At 39.2% G+C, this 24875-nt stretch overlaps 1 protein-coding gene across 1 annotated transcript in view; it reads right to left on the bottom strand.

The window, feature by feature from the left end:
• RAB2A (RAB2A, member RAS oncogene family) overlaps positions 1 to 24875 on the bottom strand; it is a 65127-nt gene that overhangs the window by 31744 nt on the left and 8508 nt on the right. The window contains exons 2-3 of the mRNA XM_052651467.1: positions 8607 to 8678; positions 137 to 204 (exon numbers count right to left, since the gene is read on the bottom strand). Of these exons, the coding sequence (XP_052507427.1) occupies positions 137 to 204; positions 8607 to 8678 (140 nt within the window). The remainder of the gene's footprint in view (positions 1 to 136; positions 205 to 8606; positions 8679 to 24875) is intronic.

The following is a 24875-nucleotide window of genomic DNA, read 5'->3' as shown; positions in this document are numbered from 1 at the left end:
TCACGGTTGCAGGAACGTCGGTGTCTAACAAACCATAACAGTCATAAGATAACATTAAAACTGAACAAACACACAACAATGTACTTTTACAAAATGACTTTACTGAGGTCATACAAGGTATTTTCGCTATACTTACCGTATCCCATATCTGAAGTTTTATCTGTTTTCCATCAATAGTTATCATTCGAGCACCAAACTCAACACCTGAATAGAACAGAAAGTGTTTTGTTAGGCAAATTAGTGGAAATATATTTCATATTTAAGGATTTTTTTAAAAAAGGGTATTTCTAGGACATGCTATGCCCAATAATACACAGATTAACAAATACAACTCCCATCCTTAGAAAATGTATAAGTTAAGGCAGAGGTATTCATAAGACATAGGCTAAGAATATAATTTAACACTAAGATATCTGAGTCTTGTGTAGACATCAACTGTGGCCTTCATGTTTTGCAGGCTCAATAATATTAAAAATAACTAGAAATGAGATTCAAGAACCAATTTCTTAAAAACTATTAATGTGGTTTAACAATCACTAAAATGGACAGATGAATTTCAACCTCATAGTCTTAGTTCCATCATGGGTTATCAACTAGGAAAGAAATCTGCAAGTTCATTCACTAGAGATGACAACTGTTTAAACATATTTTCAGACATCTCAGCATGAATAAATACACATAGAAGCATAGTTTTATATAAATGGGAATACATAAATGCTGTCCTGCAATTTGCTTTTCAGTCACTATGTCATAAACATTATCCCATACCACAAAGTACTTTTTCAATAAAAAAAATTATATAAAACTATACCATTATTTTTAATGGCCACATAATAGTCCTGTGTGTTATGTATCTTTAGATATACATGCATTTTATTAAGTTGGTACTCTATTGCTACAAATTTTGGTTGTTTTCAAATCTTCACTAAGTAGTTAATGCTGAAATGAATTTTCTGCATATTTTTTTCAACTTATGATTATGATTTTTGGCAAATTACAGGAGACAGGATTGCAGGTGAAGGGAATACAAACTTTACACTTATCAGCTTACTACTCTGGCTTTTTTTCCTTGAATTTACCATCTTTTGAAAATACTCATTCAATCATCAAAATAGGAGGAGGAGAAAAAGAGGGGATAATTTCAGAAGAGCAAACAGCTGTGAAGGAGACTCTGCAAGAAGTCTATCACTTACATTACACCAAATCATTACTGCTTGGAGTGTGTTCTTTCAGTATTTAGATCAGAGTCAGGGTGACGGGGAGACACACATGGTCCCCAGAAACCAGATGTCATCCTGGCAGAAAAACAGCTTTTAGTTGCCCGGGGAAGGGCACACTGCCCAGTGCCAGAATTTCATTTCAGCATCTCCTATAATTCCCCCAACTGTGATCAGGAAGGTGAGATAGAAAGGTGATTTACCCTTTCAGGACATGTAACTTGATCGAGTTTTTATTCTGTATTTTATTATTTTTTCCATACTAGGGGCAAAGTCAATACAAAGAAACTAATGGTATGTTTCTCAGACTCAGAAATACAGGAAAAGCACAGAGAAAAGGCCTACGAGTCAGGATATACTAGAAAGAAAAATGCAAAACTGTACAATTAACCTCATATAAAACCACTACAGTGTTTACACATCTACCTATCTATATACATATAGTCACATACCGTCTATGCCACAGGGTGGGGGGATACCCAAAACAACAATCCACCAGCTTACTCAGTGACACGAAAATGAGTGACTGAGGAAAGAAACTAGCGGCTAAGGACAGTACAGATGCTCTTTGAAATGCCCACTATTTAAAAGGAATGTCCTAAAGTACAAAATTCTACAGATCAGCAAGACAGTTGAGAAAATGGAAGCCTTTTCATGAATCTATTGTAGCCACAGAGAAATCTCGGTTTTCCTCCCACTGCCATGGGAAGGCTTTTAACCACTATCCAAAAACATCTGCACTGCTCAGTGGGATTCAAGATTTCTTAAATCCAATACGTAACGTCAAATTTGATGAAAAACAATGGCAAATTAGAAACAGACCCTTGACTGACACCATGGATGGGCAGGCAAGGCAAGCAAGGACCAGCATCCTGAGCAGAGGGATGAAGGTACTCAAACTGATGCAACCATTCCGTCCTTTGACGGGAGGATGGCTGTTATGGTTTCTGCTTTCCAGCCTCTTAGGATGCTTCTCTCCTGCCCATTTCCAAGTCCATGTCTCCAACCTCTTGTGAATTCTACATAGAACTCCAGACACTTTAATATCGCTAATAATCTAGATACTCTAATAATCCCTTTGCTTAACTTAACCCACAGTTGAGTTTGGGCATATTTAGCCCTTTATTCAAAGTACATACAGAGACTACTGATGCTTAAAAAGTCTTCAAAGATTTTGCCTCTAAAAACACACCTAATTTTAAAACCATGTTATATGAAAATCAAGACTGTTTCTAAAGCAGGAAAATACAGAAAGATTGCCATTTTAACTTCACTTATTAATAGGATCAGGACACAGAACAAAAACAAGAAGCCAAGAAACTAGTTTTAAAAGGCTACTACTATATTATCCAGGAATGAGATAAGAAAAAACTGACAAGCACAGCTGATCACTGAAAAACTATGATTTCTGTTTTCCTATCAAGTGAAACAGAAACAAAGAATTCAAGTTTAGCTTCAAAAACATAACTCTTTCCAATTTACCTTCTCATAACTGGGTTCATTCAGTGCTGGCTTTACCTTTGTATTCTATATGGCAAAAGAAAATGCTGAAAGCTGAAGTGTCCTAGAAATTTTAGAAACAAACAAAAACCCCAAACCTTACACATCTCTGGACTGAAAAAATTTTAAATCGTTTTTAGTTAAGTATATATTTGTATGTGTGTGTGTGTGTGTGTGTGTGTGTGTGTGTGTGTGCGTGCTTAAGAAGCTTATTTAGAAAGTTTTCTTTTGTTTTAATGAGATAAACCATCATCCCCTACGCCCCTGAGCCTCTCTTCCCAGATACATTTTCAATTAACAGCCAATTCTGGCTGCCAGAGAAATTATCTGTGGAGCCAAAGGCCAGGCCTCATTTACCTGACACTGTCAGGGAGTGATGCTTATTTTTTCAGATGTTACTCACTTCCAACCTTCCAGGACAAAACACTCTGAGCGTAAATACACACTTTCTAAATTACCTCTGGATCGTGATCATCCTTGTAGAGTAAGTGCTTGCATCCTTGCATAGTAAACATTTATTATTTAACAATCAATACCAACTAATTGTGTGACCCTGAGCAAGTTACTATATCTCTTCTGTTTTAGTTTTTCTTATGTGTAAATCATATTAACGATACCCATCTAAAAATTTCTTCAAGATTAACAGTTATTACATATGTAGAATCTAAGAAATGATACAAATGCACTACAGACACAGAAAACAAACTTATGGTTATCAAACGGGATGGGGGGTAGACATAAATTAGGAGTCTGGGATAAACACATACACACTACTATATTAAAATAGGTAAACAACAGAGACCTACTGTATAGCACAGTACTCAAGATCTTGTAACAACCTATAATGGAAAAGAATCTGAAAAAGAACACATATATGTATATATGTATGACTGATTCACTTTGCTGTACACTTGAAACTAACTTAACATTGTAAATTAGTTACACTTCAATTTAAAATAAAGTTACCACATGCCTTAGTTACCATATACTTACTGCCTGGCACACAGTAAGTATTTTGCATGGATCCATTATTATTTCATACTATACTCCAAGATTTCTAACTAATGATGACACAACCTCATGAGGTGACTGCTGCTGACAGCCCCAGTGAGAAAGGGCCCCCTGCCAGAGCCAGGGCACGTGGAGGTGCGGAGGCAGGGTGAGGCTCCTCCCCACAGATGGCACTGCCAAAGCAGACAGCAGGGCTGGTATCAAGTTAACAGCCATAAGGAGCCTTCCTTAGACCGTCTTGAGAAAAAAAAAGGATGTACTCCTGGAACTTAGAAACTGCAGAAGTTCAAAACAGAGACTGGTGGCAAAGAAGGCTGATACTCCTAGAAACAAAACTATAGATACTAGCAAAAACAAAAGGTATAGATATTAGCTAGGAAAAAACTATGACTCACAGATAAGGCCAAAATGTCTACCTAGAACATGCAAAACAATTAAACAATAATAATGGTGGGAAAAACCTGTTTACAGTAGCAACAAAATCCATAAAATACAAAAATAATGTCAAAGCACAAGACCTTATATAAAACTTTACTTAAAAGCATTTTAAAAGCTGGAATAAAAGAAAACATCTTATGTGTATAAACTGCTAATCTTAATACAGTAAAAACATAAACTGTCTCCAAACTAGTCCATAAATTTAATATATTTCCTACCAAATTTTAAAAGCCTCACTAAATTTTTTGCCATTTGGCAAACAGACTAAAGTTCAACTGGAGAACAAATATACAAAAATAAGAAAATTCAGAAAATTTTTTAGAAATTTAGAAAATTTTTAGAAAAGGAAAACCGTCAATCACACATTAAGTAACTAGAAAGTGACTGTAAATGCCAGTATGATACTGCCTCATGAAATAGGAAAAAAAAAAAAAAGAGAGAGAGTCCCCAAACAGGCTGACATATATACAGAGATTTAGCACATAACAAAGGCTAAATCAAATAAGAAAGAAAGAATGGCTTATTTAATTAATGATGTGGGGCCACAAGTTATGTAGGGATTAAAGAAAATAACCTACATGACCATATACCAGATGAAGTATAAATTTATAGTATGAGAAGAATATTTTAAAGAATATGTATATAACTCATACATCCGAAAGGGGATCCCTTCCTTAGTAACGCTTGAAAGTCAAAACAAAAAGCATCAATGAATTTGACTAAAGAAAACTAGCAGTAGAGAGGGCAAAGATAAAACCACATAATTCAAAGAAAAGACACAGAAGTGTTTCTTAAACATATTTTTAAAAGTTCAGCCGCACTAAAAACTAAAGAGTTGAAAAGTCAAATAGCGACTTTTCTCCCTCCAATTCACAAATATTAACGTCATTCACAAGCTGCAGTCAAGGCAAAGGTAAGAACAGGTACTTTAGTACATACGGGGAGGAAAAGCAAAAATGAGAACAGCTCTGTATGTGTGTTTATAATATATTTAAAAACTCTAGAAGGTGATACACATACCAAATTCTTCACAGTGGTTGCTGGAGGGCCAAAGGCAAGTTTACGTGGGGAATTTAACTTTCTTTGGATTTTTACAGTGTTTTCATAACAATCACAAGAAGGCAATGGCAACCCATTCCAGTGTTCTTGCCTGGAGAATCCCAGGGACGGAGGAGCCTGGTAGGCAGCCGTCTACGGGGTTGCACAGAGTCGAACACGACTGACGCGACTTAGCAACAGCAGCATAACAATCACAACCCGTCAGGAAAGTATCCTTACGTTCTAGGATCAGGAAAATGGTCTTTGTGAGATCTGAACTGGATGCTCAGAAGGTTTTTTAAGCTATCTTCCTAGTTCTCGGCAATGACATTCTAAATAACTTTATCAGAAAACTGAACCCCAAATAAATGAAGCATACTTTTAATTGATCTCTTGCGGGGCACCTGATATGGGAAACAATACCACCTTTTCCCCAAGAGTATACTTTCACTTTCAGCAGTCACTTAGAAGCTGATGGTTTAAAGTGGGGGAGAGAGGAAGCAAGGTGTAATGAACATGTAAATGGCCTAGCTTCTGGATCAGTATTTGTCAAACTGTCCACTAGAAAGAAGTAAAATAAACATAGTGGGAATGAGTGGGCTATAACTAAGAGGGAGGACAAGGCAGCTGAGGGTGTACACAGGGGTAATTATAATGATGTAACTATAAGGCTTAGAATTAAAGCTGGGTAAGGGGAGAAGTAAGAAAGCAAGAGAGGTGACAGTCCAGAGATGGCAGAATCAATGGATTCTACATCTGATGGGGAAAATAAACTTTTAGTGTTAGGAACCAGGTGTGTGAGCTGAAAGGATGGCAGGGGTGGTCAGATAGCCAGTTGCATGAATCCAATCCAGAGTAGTTCCAGACTCTGGTGACAGAAAGGTCCTGGGCAGGACTGTGCAGATGAGGAGCTCAGTGGAAGCAGGATCTCAGAAGAAGCGCCAAGTAAAGGAAGCGAGGGGCCAGGATGTGTGTGGGCGTGTGCACAGGGTCAACAATATGAAGCCTATTTCCACCTGGGGAATCCACACACATACTCACAAAAGCCACTGATCCAGTGATTCTCAGCCTTTAATGTTCATGTGAATCACCTGGAGACCCTGTTGAGCTGCAGAATGGGAGCCAGTAGATTCTGTAACAACTCCCACACAATGCTGATACTGCTGGTCTAGAGAAACAGACCCTAAGCTATCCTCTGGATGGCAAGGCTGGAGTCTGGATCCTCAGTGAAATTGTGCCCAGGAAGCTATTGTAGACGGCTCTTTGATTCCGGCACAATTCTCACTGAGATAGCAGTCAAAGGGTAAGGAACATTTTATATAGTCTTCCCTTGCCTTTTATTTCCTCTTTGCTATCAGTTAATAATTCTTCATCATGACCCAACCTTAACCTTGTCACCTTCCTCTATTCATCAAGCAAAAGGCAAGTATGCAGCAGGATCAAGACACTGCCTCATGCCTACTTTAGCAATCATTCTACACTCCTCGAAAAAGTATGTACTAAGGCCCTTCTAAATGATTTCTGTGTCAGAAAAAGAAATTCTCGTGATGGGTGTCATGAATATAGTAGTTGGCGTCCAACCAGAAAAATAGAAACCATACTTATGCATTTAAAACAGAGGGGATTTAAAGTACGGAATTGGTTACATTGAAGGAAGGGCTGAGAAACCCAAGGAGCAGAAGGTAATGCAACCCAGAGATCAGTAACAGCCAGAAGTTGCTGCTGTCCCCAAGCCGGGGGGGGGGGGGGGGGGGGGGGCAGAAAGAGAAACCAGGATTTCCTGAGCCCAGGAACCAGAGAGCCAGTGACTCTGACAGGCAGGGGCTTGTACTGAAGCCATGGAGGACACACAGTAAACCCTGGCAGAGAGGGGAGAAGACCCTCGGCTTTTTTTTGCTTTTCTCCTCTGAATTCCCAGGGCCTCCCATCAGCGAGCCCAGAGGGAAGCCGGCCAGTGCAGTCACATGAGTTATGGTTTGCTGAGAACTCCTTCCGACCTACTTCCCTATCTCTCTTCACAGCAGAGCCTATCCTCTGACAGCAGCGAGGCTCAGGCCTATCCTCCCTACAGGGTGTGCTTCAATGAAAAGGAAGACACTTTTGACAGCACCCTATAAAAAAAACAGCTGGCTAGCTGTCTCAGGACCTAGTCATGCCTAAGAGGTGGCCTCAAGGTGCAGACCTATTAAAGAACAGATCCTACAAAAAAGGAGCTCACCCAAGTTAAAACGCATCATGAGAACCAGCATGAAAAAGCAACACCTGTCTTACCCATCATTAGCAGATATAATTAAAACTACCAAGATGAAAATGGAATCTGCATGTTCTTACTATAAGTAGCCAGTAAGGAAAGATGTTTAATATATGCACAAAGTACATTAGGCTTGAGTGAATACCATCAACTGATCAAATAGTCTGATTTATAAACTGTATCTTCGACTTGGTACTTTAAAAATACACAGGACATGAGAATCAACTTATTATGAATAGTGAGTTAATGATACCTATAGAAAACAAGCAGACACTGGCTGAAAACACACACTAAGCTATCAGCTGCAAACTTTAACTAGATTTCCAATTACCTTATTTATACATGGCTGACTAATCTCTATTGCAGCCATAGAAGAAGAAATCTGGATTCTTTAGCTTTCGGGGTATAATTTTTTAAAACAGATTAAGAACCGTGAAAGAGCACACTTACTTCAAGTTTTTTGTTTTTCACTTAATTTTATACTTTTGCATATTAATGAATAATATCACTAAAAACAACCAGTAGAGCTAACAGTAATAACAGCTAAAATTTGTTGACCATCTCTTACCAGGAACTCTCATTTATTCTTCACAATTGAGGAAACCAAAAAATGCTTGATGGTAGTTTTTCTGGATTAATAATTATAGGCAGGCCTGGAGCACTTACCACACTGCTAGGCACTGCTTCAATGCATCACATTTATTAACTCACTTACTGTTCACAACGATTTTGTGAGATGGTCCTACTACTTTTCTCATTTTACAAAGAAACTGAGGCATGGAGTGGGGAAGGGGTGGGTCCAGCTAGTGGCAGAGCCCTGATCCAAACTCCAACAAACCGGTCCACAGTCTCTGCTGTTACCCAGCCGTCTTGAGATACACTGTCTCCCAATCTTCTGTTCCATCGTTAAATACAATCAAGATCAAGTATGATCGTCTGCTGCATTCCAACCACTCTTACAGAGTTGTGTAATATTATTTTTACTGTAGATACAGTTATTTTAAACCCAGTGATGGAGACTAAACTCTGGTACAGCAACAGATCTAGTTTCACTGATTTCTGACTCCTTACTAATGCAATGAGCTCTCCAGCATATTCCATGTCCACTATCCCAAATTTGTGAATGCGTCTCATCTCTTTACAACACTTACCAATAGTAAGGTCATGCACTGGCTGGAACCTCTTGTCTGTAAACTGTAGCAATAAGCATGATTTACCAACACCTGAAAAGTAGAAAAAATAAATAAGTAAGAGAAAAATTCACAGAAATTAAGAAATACTTCATAAAAGCACTTGGAAGAGAGACATTCAGGGTTCCCAGTGCTCTGAGAGCAACGTGCCACGCTTTCTCAGTGCTCTACCACTGATCTGGGCGGAAGGTGGTGACCAACCCAAAACAGCCTTTGCATCCTTCCTGTTCATTCAGCATTTCAACCTGAAAGATGGGAGTGGCAGGAACTCCCGGAAGACAACCAAGCAGCCTCTACCCCAGGATTCATGCAGGGAAGTGTTCCTGCACTCTTGCTTTTTCTGTAGTAGTGAAAACATTTAAAAAACAGCACTTTCCTCTTTTTACAGTTTATTTTACCTTGGTCTCAGAAAACAAAGAAACAAGAAGCAAGTGTCTGGGATCTGCTTTAGTGGGAAAAGCTGCTTGTTCTACCTTCTGGCTGATTCACTTTGAAAGTGAAAGTCGCTCAGTCGGGTCCAACTCTTTGCAACCCCACAGACTACACATTCCATGGAATTCTCCAGGCCAGAATACTGGAGTGAGTGGCCTTTCCCTTCTCCAGGGGATCTTCCCAACCCAGGTCTCCCGCATTACAGGTGGATAGATTCTTTACCAGCTGAGCCACTAGGGAAGCACTGATTCATTTTGGAATCGACTTTAATCTGAATGGTATTCCTTTACTTTTATCATTGAAGTCTTGAATAACTTCCCAATATTCAAATTAAAGGCAAAATTTCTATATATATCCTACTTGCCCTCTGAGAAGAACTGAATATTCATACCACTTCCTACTCATTTTCAGGCCCATAACCTTACAGGAGACCAAATCTGCTTACTTGGTAGCATCGTGCACTTATGAAACACAAAGGCAGTCACCATTCATTCATCCATTCACTTATTCAAAAAGTCTCTGGTGAATGCTAACTATGCACATGGAAAACTGATTTGCTTGCTTCCTTACAGCCCAGCAGAGGGAGAGAAACTGAGCAGAACAAATGCCCAAATAATCTGTATGAACTGGAACTTAAAATAATTATAATAACTGCCATCTGAAAGAAGAAAATAAAGTACTATGAAGAAGAGTAACAGAAAAGACTTCATTTAGACTGAAGGGCTGAAGAAGGTCTTTCTTAAGTGACACAAACTGAACGGTTCAATGTCTTCTAGGTTATTCACTCAATGAGAGAAGGACAATGAATACCTTGTCACTTGCTACCTGTCTTAAGGCAGAGAGAAATCACTCAATAATTTTGCTGAAGTGTCAAAATGAACAATAACAAATCAAAGATAAATTCTGTGTGTGTGTAAGTTATGTAAGTTCTCTGTGTGTGTGTGTGTATATATATATATATATAGTGCTTTTTTTTTAAACTTTTCTTTTAAAAAATGTTTTGGCCTTAAGGGGCAGCATATGAGATCTCAGTTCCCCTTGCGGTGGAAGCATGGATTCTTAACCGCTGGACCACCAGAGAAGCCCCCCATATGGCTGTGTTTTAGGAAGTATTTTATTTGCTCCAAGTTTTTTGAATGTTTTAAGATTCTAGTTAACTGAAAATAAGATGGAATTTCAAAACATTTGACTTTTTTTCTCTTGTATTCACAATTTCTCTTTTACATCACAAAAGGCACAAACCCATTAGATTTCTAATGCCCCTTCAACAGCCTTGCAGGTCTAGGAGAGAAAGGAAAATTATTAAGTGTTAAAATACAAAATAGGTGAGCAACTGAGATATGAATCTTCCGTTCTGCTTTTAAAAAGAGACTTTATTTTTGGGAGCAGTTTTAGGTTCATAGCGAAACTAAGCGGGAAGTACAGCAAGATCCCATAGCCTCCCTCCCCACGGGAGCACAGCCCCCTTCACTACCAGCCTCCTGCACCAGAGCTGTAACACCTGTCCCAACTGATGAACCTGCCTTGACATACCATCACTCAAAGTCCGCACTTCACATCTGGGTTCATTCTCGGTGTTCTCCATCCTATGGATTTTGACAAATTATCATGTATCCAGTTACAGTGTCACACAGAACTTTCACTGCCCTAAACATCCCCACTGCTCTCTCAGTCCTGCCCCCTCACCACTCATCTTCTTCCTGCTCCGTAGTCCCGCCTCTCTCTGTCACATAGCTGGAATCATACGGTATGTAGCTTTTCCAGACTGGCTTCTTTCATTTAGCAATATGCACTTAAGATTCTTCTTTTTTCTTCATTTCTATTTTTAGCATTCAAAATTTCCCCATATGGTAGAGAAAAAAATTATAATTAGAAATCACAGATTTTATTACTGAGGGACCTCAAGAATCATCTCACAGTCTGGTAATAACTCTAGTGATACAAGAACCTGAAACCCTCTTATCATCTCACAACAGAGTATGGATTGCTCTGCTAATAGCAATACCACTTACTCTGGCCAAGTACTGACCTCACTTTCAAGACACCACATCCTTTCTTCAGGGAATCAAAGTATCTTTCAAAGCAGAGAATATATCCAAGGGCCACTATGGTGTTTCCCAGGCCTCCTTAGTCACCCACCTACTGATCATTTGTCAGGACCAGTTAAGTTTCCAGATAGCTGGTCTTATTCAATATATGTTGACTTCTACTATTTTAATTCTGGATAAAATACTTGGGGGTTCTGGCTCACAATCACGAACACTTTTCCAAATTGCCAAATTGAATTAGCTAGGCTTTTTCTCAGTCCTCAATTTATTTGACCCAGAAACATGATCTATTTGTGCCATAAAATATTTCTGTAATATTTATCTACCTACAATCTCCTTAAAAATTACCACTTCTGGCTTTTTCAGGCTGTAATCATCTCCTTGGTCCCTTAATTCTGTGACAACTGCTCCTTTTCTTAAATACTGGAGGTTTCACCACCATTTCATCTTTGGTTATCTTTTCTCTTCAGCTGACAGAACTAACCCAGGCCTATAGCCCCAACATACATCTATAAATTAGTGACTGCCAAACACATCTCTCTAGCCACCATCTTAATTAATTTCATTCTCATTATATCCAACTGCCTTCTGAACATGTCCACTTTAACTCTTTCAGGTTGGGAATGCAAACTTGTAAAACCTAATCCATTCTGTTTCATGTTCCTGCCTACCATTCTTCCAACAACTCAAGAGTCACCTTCAGTATTTCTTTATCTCTGGAGTTGGTTCCCAATGGATCACATCAACAAGAAAATCTCTTAATTCCTTTTCTTCCTACAGCTAATGGCTCACCAATCTCATCAGTTTCTTCAGAAATACCTTAAATTCCATGCTTTCCCCTCTTAATCCTCAGTGCTCCATTTCTGGCTCTCAATAAGACATGGTCTTGGCTTCCCTGGTGGCTCAGAGGGTAAAGCGTCTGCCTCTAATGCGGGAGACCTGGGTTCAATCCCTGGGTCAGGAAGATCCCCTGGAGAAGGAAATGGCAACCCCCTCCAGTATTCTTGCCTAGAGAATCCCATGGATGGAGGACCCTGGTGGGCTACAGTCCACGGGGTCGCAAAGAGCTGGACACGACTGAGCGACTTAACTAACTTTCCGCCTTCAACCTTTGCCTCAAATCTATTTGTATAAACCTCTGAAAATTTTTGCTAAAATGCACATACATAAAATTTAAGCCCTCCAAAACAGTAAATGATGTTCTTTGAGAAATTGTTATCCCAACAGATCATATTATCACACCATGGTCTACAGCCTGTGGTTAAGCACAACACATCACCTTCTGTCCTCTGAAATGACACTACATTCTTCCTCTGGCATCTCTTACCAAGGAACTTGTCACTCCTTGGCAACTCTAAACTCATGCTTAGAGATTCCAATGCTTTCTTCACTAAAGCATTCCTGTTCCAAAGATGCTATCAATTCCCATGCAGAACTAGTATGGGGATTTGTTCCTTGGCTTTCCATAGTATTTCCTTTATGCCTCAAAATCCTGGTAAGAATCCTAGCTCTGTCACTTACCAGCTGTAACGTGGGGCAAGGAAATTGACCTTCTGAGCTTCAAAATTCTATCTATAAAACTGGGGAAATTCCTATACTTTCTTTGGTGCACTGTTGCAAGAATCAGATGAAATAAATTTAAGACGGCTCCTGTACAGTAAGAGTTACCTGTGTCCAGTTTACAAACCTTCTCTGAGCTATATATTTAGGACATGTGCCTTTTTCTATAAGCACAATATACTTTAATAAAAATGAAAACACTGTGATGATCTTTCTGATGCATCAGCTTGACTAGGCCTTCCAATTACTGGGTGCTGCTGTGAAGGCATTTGGTAAGATATAAGTCCACCCTCAGTTTCATATGATCTAAGTTTCATTCTTTTGTATATGGCTGTCCAGTCTTCCCAACATCATTTAATGAAGACTGTCCTTTCCCCACTGTATATTCTGGGCTCCTTTGTCAAATTAATTGACCACATATGAATGGGTTTACCTCTGGGTTCTTTATTCTGTACCATCGATCTATGTCTGTGCCAATACTAATACCATACTGTTTTGAGTACAACAGCTTTCTAATATAGCTTAAACTCAGGGAGCATGGTGCCTCCAGATTTGTTCTTCTTTCTAAAAACTGCTTTAGCTACTCAACCACTCTGTAATAGAAACTGCTGCACTTAACAGCTGTTAGAGTTTCTACTGTGAAGTCACCTTACCTTCTTCCTTTGCTGCTGCTAAGTCGCTTCAGTTGTGTCCGACTCTGCACGAACCCACAGACGGCAGCCCACCAGGCTCTGCCATCCCTGGGATTCTCCAGGCAAGAGTGCTGGAGTGGGTTGCCATTACCTTCTCCAATGCATGAAAGTGAAAAAAGAAAGTGAAGTCGCTCAGTCGTGTCTGACTCTTAACGACTTCATGGACTGCAGCCTACCAGGCTCCTCCGTCCATGGAATTTTCCAGGCAAGAGTACTGGAGTGGGTTGCCATTGCCTTCTCTGACCTTCTTCCTTTACTCAGGGTCCAATACACTGTCCTCAGCAGGCCTCAGTGTTGTGGTGAGAACTGACTACCTGATTACATCAATGCCAAACAATTATAAGTAACACTCATAAAAATTGTAGATTCCTAAAGCCTCCCCCCAGAGATTCTGATTCAGTCTTTGGTTAGACCCAAGAATCTAATTAATAAACCACCAGCGATGTTTTTAGGCAATGGAGCCTTCTCCACAAGGAGGATTGGTAAAAGTGCTAGGTATTCTACTGAAGTTTATTTTTCTAGTCCTAAACCAACTTCTACCAATTTCAAGATAATTTAAAAAAATTGATGATTGCTCCATTTTAAAAATCATAAGACAGTTCAAAATATGTGGGGGAAGCAAAGATCTAAAGTTTCATCAACTTTTATCCTGAAATCATAGCTACACACTGTCATCTACGATGTTGGGTCCCCAAAAGCAGAATGAACCAGATGTTCTACAAATGAATGACCTGTCTTCATGACTAAAAGTAATGCATTGAAGAACTCTATGTTTTAAAGTCATACCAAAGAACTGACAGACCTCAAACACAGACTATGCAGAGAGGTGGCAATCTGGTGTAAATATTTGTGGCTTATTTTGCAAAGAGAAAATTTTATTCTTCATGTTAACATTCCAAACCAAGAAACCCGTGAAACATGACAAAACAATGAGGTCTGCTCTTTTAAACAGAAAATTAATAAACTTAGCAAGATACATTAAAAAGAACATAAGCTTTATAGTTGTGACACCAGGGTTCACCTGCATTATTTCATAACTTGTAACCTCAGACAAAATTCATTATAGAAACTAAGCTCCACTTCCACATTTGTAAAATGGGAAAAAGAAAAACATGGCATTTCTACTTCAAAGGAATATCATAAGGTTCAAATTCCAAAATTTTGAGTTTTTCATATTCAAAATTTTTAATGAAAACAGTAGAGGATTCTTCAAGATGAATACAGTTGAGAAGAAAATCTCCAACCAAACTGATCTGACCTTGAGTTCACATTTTTAATTATCTAGTTTCTACAACTGAAGAAAATATTCACAATCTATAATTATCTTTTAAATAAAATGACTTCAGAGTTGTTTTCATGCTGCTGGTTTCCCACACATCATCCCCCTCACACCTGAGACAGCAATCCTTTCATTTACTGCTATTAGATACTGATCTGATGCTGACTGGAGTGGGTTAAAGAGACATGTCTAAGTCCCAACTCCTGGAACTTCTGAATGTGACCTAACTTGGAAAAAGATCTGTTCAGGTATAATTAAGGATTCTGAGATGTGATCAGCCTGCATTCAGGTTGGGCCTAATTCCAGTGATAAGTGGATACGCAGGGGAGAAGGTTGTCTGAAGACAAAGGAGGAGACTGGACTTGTGCTGCCACAAACCCAGGAGCCCCTGGAGCCACCAGAAGCTGGAAGAGCAACAAGGATTTTCCTTGGTGCCTTCAGAGGGAGCACAGCCCTGCCCACCCCTAGATTTTGGACTGCTGGCCTCCAGAACTGTGAGGGAATAGGTTTTTGTTGTTTTGAGCTCTGAGACAAGTTTCTTGAAATGCTTAAGTAGCGCAAGAAACCCTATAAAAATGCACTCGTGAGGAGCAATTTTTCCTTCCTCCCCCTCCTTGGACTCCTTGGTCTCTCAGTCTTGTTGACTCCATCTCCAATGATTCCTACTGTGGTCAGTAAAAAATAAAGAGACTCAAACACCAGAAATATTAAAATAAGGGAAGAGGCAACAGGAAAGACAGAGCATTTATTTGAGAAACCTCTCAGTGAAGGCTAAGAGGGCAGGGAGGAAGACACTCTGGACCCTTCTATGAAATGGCCAAGCCATCTCCATCTCCAGAGCTCTGATGGACTCTACCAGCACTGCCAGACCTGCAACCCCTAAGGACAGGAACACATCTAATTCACTTTTGAAATTCTTCTCAGAAATGTGCTTTACATTTGGTAAACTTTTACCATTGCAGCCTCCTGTATTTCAATGTACACCACCAATTTAAGAGAGAAACACTGGACTATATTTGGATCCCACATGTGACAACGGTAGAAAAAGTTGTTTCAGGTCTCAAGGCCTTGTTTGCTTATCATATCACAGTAATCATACATTTACTTTACTCAGAAAGCTACTGCAAGGAATAAAAGAAATGGCACGTAAAGAATAAAGGTAACAAACACATCTATGCTTCCTTCCCTTTCCTGGCACAAATTCAGACTAACACTTCATTGCACGCTGCGGCCATAGTGCTCTCTACACACTTCATTAAGCACCTCTTGTATCATACTTCTATTATCAATTCACACATCTACCTGCCTCCCTTAGGAGCAGTAACATTCTGCATTTAGAAAACCACTCTGCTCTGTGGCCTGGCTTAGAATTAATAGATGCTCAGTGAATGCAGAATTTATGTCCTGAATGCGCGCTGAAAGGATCAAACAGTGACATACTTGCATTTTCTATATAATGACAAACAAGTCTACATTCTAAGAAGTCAATTTCTCAAAAAAATTTTTATTCCCAACAGTGGCTTTTTCAGGTAGAAAAATGATGTTGGAGAATGAAATCATGACCACGTGACATTAAGAACTGTGTCTCTGACACTATCTGCCCCTGATTTAAGTGTAATTTTCCTCTGAAAACCTGAGGTCTCCAAGGAGTGTTCCTTCCTCCCACACTCTGCCTCTGTCTTAGGGACAGTGGCTGGGCCCTCCACCTGTGTTCTGTATTCTTTAGAATTCTCTTAGTCCACTTCCCCATTACTCTAACCCGACATTAAAGTCAGTGGTTCTTTATATCAGACTTCCCCTGTTCAAAATTCTGTTTGTAATTTCCAACTCCTACGGACTCTTAGAATTAGTATGATTAATACATCCTTCACCAGAAGAAAATTTAATTTGGTGAAGCTGAGGGTTTTTTAATATAAGCTGAGTTTAGATATTCTTAAGAAAGACCCAGCTTGTGCAATATTTTCATGAAAACAAGATAGGTGCAATTTATAACTTTTTAAAACTTAAAAAATAAAATGGAGCACTAGCTAATTTACATAGAGAATAAATGACAGAATATTAAATTTAATAGCAAGTAACATAGCAGAAATGTGGTTAAAAATAGCATCGCTTTCCTTTTTCTCCTCCCACTCTTGGGATTTTCTCGAACTAGTTTGTTTTAATGGTGGAAAATGGCTTAGAGTGAGAAGAATCAGAATGAAGGAAACTGAAGTATACCTCTCAGAATCTTAGAAAGTCACAGTATGCCGGAAGCAAAGGGGCCCTCTGTGCAATGTTCTCTAAACAGTAGGTTGTAACCAGTGAAATCAATTTACTGGATTACAACTAGCATTTAAAAAATGAACTAGAACAAAATAGCAAATACTAGACTGCAGGGACTCAATAAAGATAGGACAAGTGCTATATGCAAGCTATTGCACACACACACACATATATGCACTTACACACATATTTAAACCCTGGGCTGCAATGTAAGATGTACCTCTTATTGTGCTGATAAGACACAAATTTGGAAATTATTCTCCAGCATCTCATCCAATCACACACCCAGGGAAAGAACCCATCCACAACATTTATGCTAGGATTCACAGCAAACAAATCAGCTGAAGAATCTAGAACACTTCTGTTCTCTTTTAATGAATATTTACAAGGACAGGGATCAAGGAAAAAACAAGACTAAATCATCACAGTTGGGAATTTAACATAAACCAACCACCCAACCAACCACCCACCCAACCAACCAGCCAGCCAACCAACCAACCAGCCAGCCAAACCACCACCCACCCAGCCAGCCAACCTTGGGTACCATGAGTCATCTACTAGGTGACAATTCTATTGCATAACCCTCTTTGTAAAGATTTTTCAAACAGGTAAAATGAGGATGACACTGTATCCTTGTTTGCCAGGGACAGGCTTAGTTACCCCCGGTGTCCTGATGAATTAGGGATCAGCCTAGATGATGAATTACATGCCTTCACTAAAGCGCTGATTCCCTAAAGTGCGCTTCTCCAGAACAGCAACATCAGCAGTACCTGGAAACTTTTAGAATGCAAATTATCAGCTCCACCCCAAACTTAATGAGTCAGAAACTCTGGGGTGGAGTCCTTAAATCAGTGTTTCACCAAGCTCTTCAGGTGATCCTGATGTGCCCTGAAGTCTGAGAATCACGGGCCTAGCTATAGTCGACCAAAATACTGGTCTCAGTGTCCAATCCTCTTTAGTTTTCCAGCTACAACTAATATGACACCATTACCTGCTTGGTATAACAGATAAGTAACAAAAAATAGTGAAGATATGCTGCTGTACCTCGGTACAGGTTAAGTTCAAAACAGGGTTACCCTGGTTTCCACTTAGAATCTCTGGCGATCACTGAGCTTAGAATAGTGAGACTACCTGATATCTGCCTAATTCCCAAAGGACCCACTTCAATATGAACAAGCAGTTTTTACTGCAGCGATGGACTTCTATAATTGAGTTCAAGCTAACACACTCTTGTCTTATGTAAAATATATGCATGACTTTTGAGATTTTCAAGGTGAAAACAAGCTCTCTCTTCACACACAATCTTATTTGACCATAACAGTAAGCCTATGACATCAGTAAAGCAGGAATGATAATCCCTCTCTTTTTTTTTTTTTTTTGCCACACCACACAGCTTGTGGGATCTTAGTTCCCCAACAAGGGATTGAAACCAGGCCATGGCAGTGAAAGTGCTGAGTCCTAATCATGGCCTGCCAGGGAATTCCTGATAACCTTATTTTAAAGATGAAGGAACAGAGGCTTAAATGACATGCCTCAAGTTAAAGCACAGTAAGAAGCAAAACTGAAACTCAAAATAAGGTTTTAAAATTTACAATATAAGTCATATTTTTCCACTGTACCAACCAACCTCCTGAGTTTGTTCTTCTCTGATACATATTACTACTTGCAAACAATACCTCCTGTAACTAAAAAGAAGCTATCTCCCTCACCATGTATTAGCATCAATAGTAAGATAAAGAAAGGAAATATTCTATAAGCTTAAAGACTCTGACAGAGCAGAAATTTAACAAAGGAAGGTTTTAAAAAAGTAATAGATCAGGTGTGTCAACGTATTTTAACCTGACCATTTTCCTGACTGTTTCATAAAGTAAAGATCTCACAAATAAATTTCAGTGAAGCAGCTTGAAGAGGATACTTTCTCATGATGCTATGAAAGGAAGAAGGTGTCTGGATGTAAACGTACAATATAATCACCATACAGTAAGTTTACTGCACATGTCTAAGTAGTATGTTATGATGTAAATGAGTATCAAAATCAAAGACTGTAAGCAGAACGATCCATTTCTTGCAGTGCTAGGTTAATAAGAAGTACATGATAACAGTAACTAAATCAAGCTCCTTAAATCCCTGCAGACTTGGTATCAGTAGACACAGACAATGTTGAGGCTAGCCTGTTGAATTTAAGTATTGATATGTGAATACTTAAATTCACAATTAAATACTAATATCCTTTCTAAATTCCTATTCTTAATGGAAGATGATTTATGACCTTCCGTTGTGGTCACATTTGACCTCGGCTGAGCCAATCAGATGCACCTGTTCAGAATTTGGAATCTTGAAAGAATGCGTCAATATCAGGAACCAGAAAGAAAGAATCTACAGTGGCTACAGAGGAGGTGCCGGACGACTGGCATGCACCAGCATCTGCTTCAGCAGGTTGTATTGACAGCAGGAGTCTGGCTGTGTCTTGCCTTCCCTGGTTGTGCCATTTTCAAGCTTGATTATACTGCCTTCCTATCAATTCTATGGAGCATCCTATCTTTCCAATAAAATGCTGCTCTGCTTAAGTTGACCACAGCAGGTTTCTGCTGTCTGCTAGCACAGACCAGGACTAAGAAAACTGAGGACTGACTGAGGTAATAATGATTCAGCTATGCAGGTTTTTAAAAAGAATGAGATAGATTCATTCGTGATATGTTAAGACACCCAAGATTTACCCTTAAGCAAAAAAAAGGTGAAGAACAGCACAATTTATATAATCATATTGGTGGGACTGGGACGGATGGACACACACACACACACACACACACACACAGACATGTTTAAAGATGCACAGAAAATTTCTAGAAGGATACACAAATCATTACTATTCTATGTAAAATGGTGGAGTATTTAAATTTTCATTTTTCACCATAAACATTCATCGTTTTTATAAAAAAAATCTGAGTTTTTTAAAGGATCTATTTTAGCATCAAATACTATATAAGCAATACTTTCACTAGCTCCATCCAACAACCTCCAGTGTGATGTGGCATTTAAGTAACTAGCACAACGTCTAGTGTGACCATAAATAGTCACATTAAATACTGGTCTGCTAAGAAAATTAGAAGCCTGAAAGTAAAATAATGCGTTGCGAAACTGAAGATTTTGATTTCCTTTTTTAACTCCTAAAAGCCACTAAGGAATAACTAATCAGTAGTACTTTTATGGCTAAGGCTCAACATTCACAGATTCACATTCAAATCCAATATGACTTTTCCATTTCTTGGGTAAATTCTCCAAGAAAGGAAACTGTAAGCCAAAATGGATGGGGGGTGGGGTGGGAGGTGGGGGAAATCAAGAAAGAAAAAAGGTTAAATGGTGGAAAGGCCTCAATAACTCCTGTCAGAAGTCTGAGTGAAGAGTTAGTTATCCCATTCAGAGATGGAGAATAAAGCTTCTTTTATGAAGCTGTACCCAGAGCATATGAAACCAACTCTTTATACCACACAATGCTCTTCACAGTGTGGTCCCAAGATTCCTGTATTTCTGAGCCTCCACAAATTCCAACAAAAAGCTCCATAGGACCACACTCTGCAGAACATTCCTGGTATAGAGTCATCCCACCTTCCTGGCAAAACAGAAGACTGAGGAGCTCAGTTCCATTCTCTGTTCTCCATACACAACAAATACATAAATGGAGGCAAAAGCACAAACTGATTCTACAGGATTATCAGGTAGGGAAGTTCTCAAAGCGTCTGTGTCACATTTGACCATTTGTAAAATGGGGTCAAGAGCTATCTAGGATTACTGCAAGCAATGTATGGAAGCTACAGCACAGTTCTCAGCATGCAGTGGGTCCTCAATAAATGTTTACTGAAAACCTGAATGTCATGAGCTGTTCACTCCAGGTAGAATGAATGAGTCTTCTCCATGCTCCTTCAGTACTCTGCATAGACAAGTCTCTATTACACCATCTTGTCATTGTGGCAAACTTGTCTCCCTCTTAGGGTAGGGCAGTCCTGCTCCTTTTTCTTAACTCCAGCACCAGGCATGCCCACATAATACCTTAACTTTATTTAAAAAGAAAAAAAAAAAATTGAATCCAATCCCCTACTGGTTGCATAAATTTCATCTTCCATGCCCTAATGTGTGAATCAAACCTCTGCCTGAACAGCCCCAGTAATCGACCTACTCACCACTTAACACTCTTTCCATTTCACAGCGAGTCGTCTACTTGTAGTCCTGATTCTGTCTGCAAAAAGTCACAAAGGGTAAGTTGAAGCCCCTTTTTAATATGACAGTCACCTAAGTATTTGAGGTCATTGTTATATTCTCCTGTAACTCTTTTTTTGTTAAAATGTTTCAGTTATTCTTCCTTTCCTAAATATGTTGGGAAATATGGTTGACACACCTTTGTACCACCCTGACTGGTCTCTCAGCACAGATTCCAATAAGCAGATGTCCCTCTGAAACAAGTTTCCATAACTGAACTGCAGTTGAGTCCTGACTGAGCACTACTACCACCTGCCTTGTTTGTACATTACACTTTTCCTGAGAACCACACTTCTTCCTTTGTGGACTCCTACTGGACTTAGTTATGTAAAACTTCTAAGTTTTTAGACATGTGTTGCTATTTAACCAGCTACCTCCATCTTTTATATATATATATATATATATATATATATTTTTTTTTTTTTTTTTTAAGAAAAAAGTGTATAGGGCTTTCACTTCATTTTTATTAAACTCCACTTTGCTAAAATTAGTCAGCCATTCTGGACTCTGTCTGGTGTAACCTACACATTAGCTCTTTCAACCAAAGTGGAGTTTATCCAAGTTGTTGCCAATATAAAATGTAAAAATCTAGGATTGAATATAGCAGCATTCCCTCTCCAGGTGGACTAGATGGACAGTACTTAAGGATAGTTATTCAACCAGTTAAAATTCCACTTAGCTGCAAAACCAGAAGAAATTCTTCACCCCATACCAAAGGTCATTCTGGAAAAGTGTAAAAAATATTTTTCTTAAAGGATTGGTCAACTATCTCACCAGGCAAACAACTACTACTGCTTCAGTTTATAACCTAGTAACTAATTTCCCTATTTATTAATATCTGTATCAAGTAAAGCTTTTAACATAAGTGATTGTGGACAAATGTACTTTTACTTTGCCCTTTGAAATGGTTAAAACTGAACCAACAATACTTGGGCCAAACAGAGAAGATAACTTTTGATCAATAGATTCATTTATACTGAAGATTCCTGCAGATCTATAGAACTGCCTCTTTCAAAAGGGGTTCAAAATTAAGAGAAACCTTAACAAGGAACCTCAAGACACCATGAGTGAGTATAGGAAACAACTCTCCATCTTACAACCTCTTTTCTGGAGACTAGTGAAAAAGAGCACCTCCTACCCAATATTCTTCTCATCCAAGTTTGGAAAAAACTTTTTCTTTTATAGAGTCCAGAAAGAATTTCAAGATCAAAGAACTGCCATTTTGCGGGTTAACATGTTGTTTTGCTTCTTCCAACTCAAGTAATTATAGTTTAAAGTCAACATGCTGCTAAGTCACATCAGTCGTGTCCGAATCTGTGCGACCCCATAGACGGCGGCCCACCAGGCTCCCATCCCTGGGATTCTCCAGGTAAGAATAATGGAGTAGGTTGCCATTTCCTTCTCCAGTGCATGAAAGTGAAAAGTGAAAGTGAAGTTGCTCAGTCGTGTCCGACTCTTCGCGACCTCATGGACTTAGCCTACCAGGCTCTTCCATCCATGGGATTTCCCAGGCAAGAGTACTGGAGTGGGTTGCCATTGCCTTCTCCGTAAAGTCAGCATAGTGAATACCTTTTTCCATAAGGCAAGACACCCCCTCAAACACACAACTTAATTTTAGGATACTCAACATATAAGAAAAATTATCTCTAAAATACTACCATTAATAAAGTACCCTGCAGCTTCAAAGCATCTGTGTACAAGGTTTATTTCAAGCTAACAAAAATCCTGCGAGGTAGGTAACTTAGACAGTACTACTGACATTTTCTAGATGAGAAAACTGAAGCTAAAGATGCCTGAACTTTACCAAAGCAATGAGTAAGCAGGAGCCACCATGCCAATCCAGATATTTTTCTAATCACAAACAGCAGGCTCTTAAGAAATTTTTAAGAGTGCAGTCTAAGCTAAAATACCCAAGAGGACTTAGAATAACGTATTATTTGCCTCCTAGATGCATAGTAGTTACTGCTGCTGCTGCTAAGTTGCTTCAGTCGTGTCCAACTCTGTGCGACCCCATAGATGGCAGCCCACTAGGCTCCGCCGTCCCTGGGATTCTCCAGGCAAGAATACTGGAGTGGGTTGCCATTCCCTTCTCCAATGCATGAAAGTGAAAAGTGAAGTCGCTCAGTCGTTCAGTCGTGCCCGACTCTCAGCGACCCCAAGGACTGCAGCCTACCAGGCTCCTCCGTCCATGGGATTTTCCAGGCCAGAGTACTGGAGTGGGGTGCCATTGCCTTCTCCAAGTAGTTACTGCTAAAGGTGGACAAATGTTAAGGGGGAGCTAGCCATCAATGTTAATAATGTCAGAGGCTGCAGAGCAGACATAAATGCACCACTTACACTGGTTTTATCAATTGTAAATAAATGAAGGGAAACAAACTACTGACACTTGAGTTTCAAAGACAGCTACAAAGTTAGAGGGAAAAAACCCAAAAACTTAGAACACTGGTGGACAACTCTATAGAGTACACTAAGCCAGTAGTACTACCCACGTTTTACAAAGAGAAAACTCAGGAATTTAAATGAATTGTTCATTTGCACAAATAAGTTGTGGGCAGGTATCCTCTACCCAGATTGTCCTACAAGGACACTACACAAGCCTGGGAGATCTGTCTACCATACTGTTTCCTGTGTGGGACAAGTGTGTCTCCCCAGGAAGTCCACAGCAAAGGGGCAACCTGGGACCTAGGCCGTGACCCCTGCTCATGACTGAACTAGGCTGGTGCTGGATGGCAGGAAAAAATTCAAATTCACTAATGATTACATTCTCCTGGTAAAAGAACCTCTCAGACTGAATTTTTTTTAAAAAATAAGAGTACTGGGCTATATACAAAAAATAGACTTTAAAAAAAGTGAAATAGTAGGGCTGAAACAAAGATGAGAGTTGCCAGAAAACCACTCTGGAGAAATGAGAGTCAAAGATGGCAGACTCTTTCAAGTTATCAGCTGGCCACAAATGAGCAAGCTAGGAAAGGAAGTGAAAAAAAAAAGTCAACATAGTAACTATTATGTGAACATATCAGTTCACACGGAGGGTGAAAGAAATGATTTTTGCTATGAACAGCATTATTCAAACACTATATAGCATTGGTCAAGTTTGGTTTTTCAAATGCATATGGGGAAATTCTTGAAGACATTCAAAGTATAAAAATGACAAAAAAGACAAAAAATGAAAATGAACTATTAACCATTTATTTAGTCAGGGTCACACACAAAATCTCATTTAGTCATTTCATTTTATAGATGAAGACACTGAGATTCAGAGACTGAAGAGGCTGCCCAAGCTCACAGAGTTGCTGAGGAGCAGTAAACAGACTATCCTTGTTTTATCGATAGAATATTTCTGCTCAGTTTTGCAGAGTGGAGGTAGTTTCTGTTTTAGTATAAAAGCGAACTGAGGGACTGTGTACTTCCACATCAGCTCAACAGACCAAGCAGCTGATAAGCCAACACAAGAGATATGATATGGAATATGTGGGAATTAAGAAATATGTATGACATGGGAGAGAGAGCATGGCCTTTGGAGTCAGAAAGATCTGGGCTCAAATTCCAGCTTGGTCAGTTAACTAGCTGTGTGATACGACAATCAGTCCACCTTTCTTCACTGTAAAGTAGAGCCTTCCTCATGGATATAACTGTTCAGATTCAATGAGTTGTACCCCTAGAAAAGGCCCCATATGTTCAAATATGCGAGTGTGCATGCTAA

The sequence above is a fragment of the Budorcas taxicolor genome, chromosome 14 (genome assembly GCF_023091745.1).
Source record: "Budorcas taxicolor isolate Tak-1 chromosome 14, Takin1.1, whole genome shotgun sequence".
In the NCBI taxonomy this organism is placed as follows: Eukaryota; Metazoa; Chordata; class Mammalia; order Artiodactyla; family Bovidae; genus Budorcas; species Budorcas taxicolor.
The sequence above is the reverse complement of the archived record's forward strand: the minus strand, read 5'-3'. Positions and strand labels throughout refer to the sequence as shown.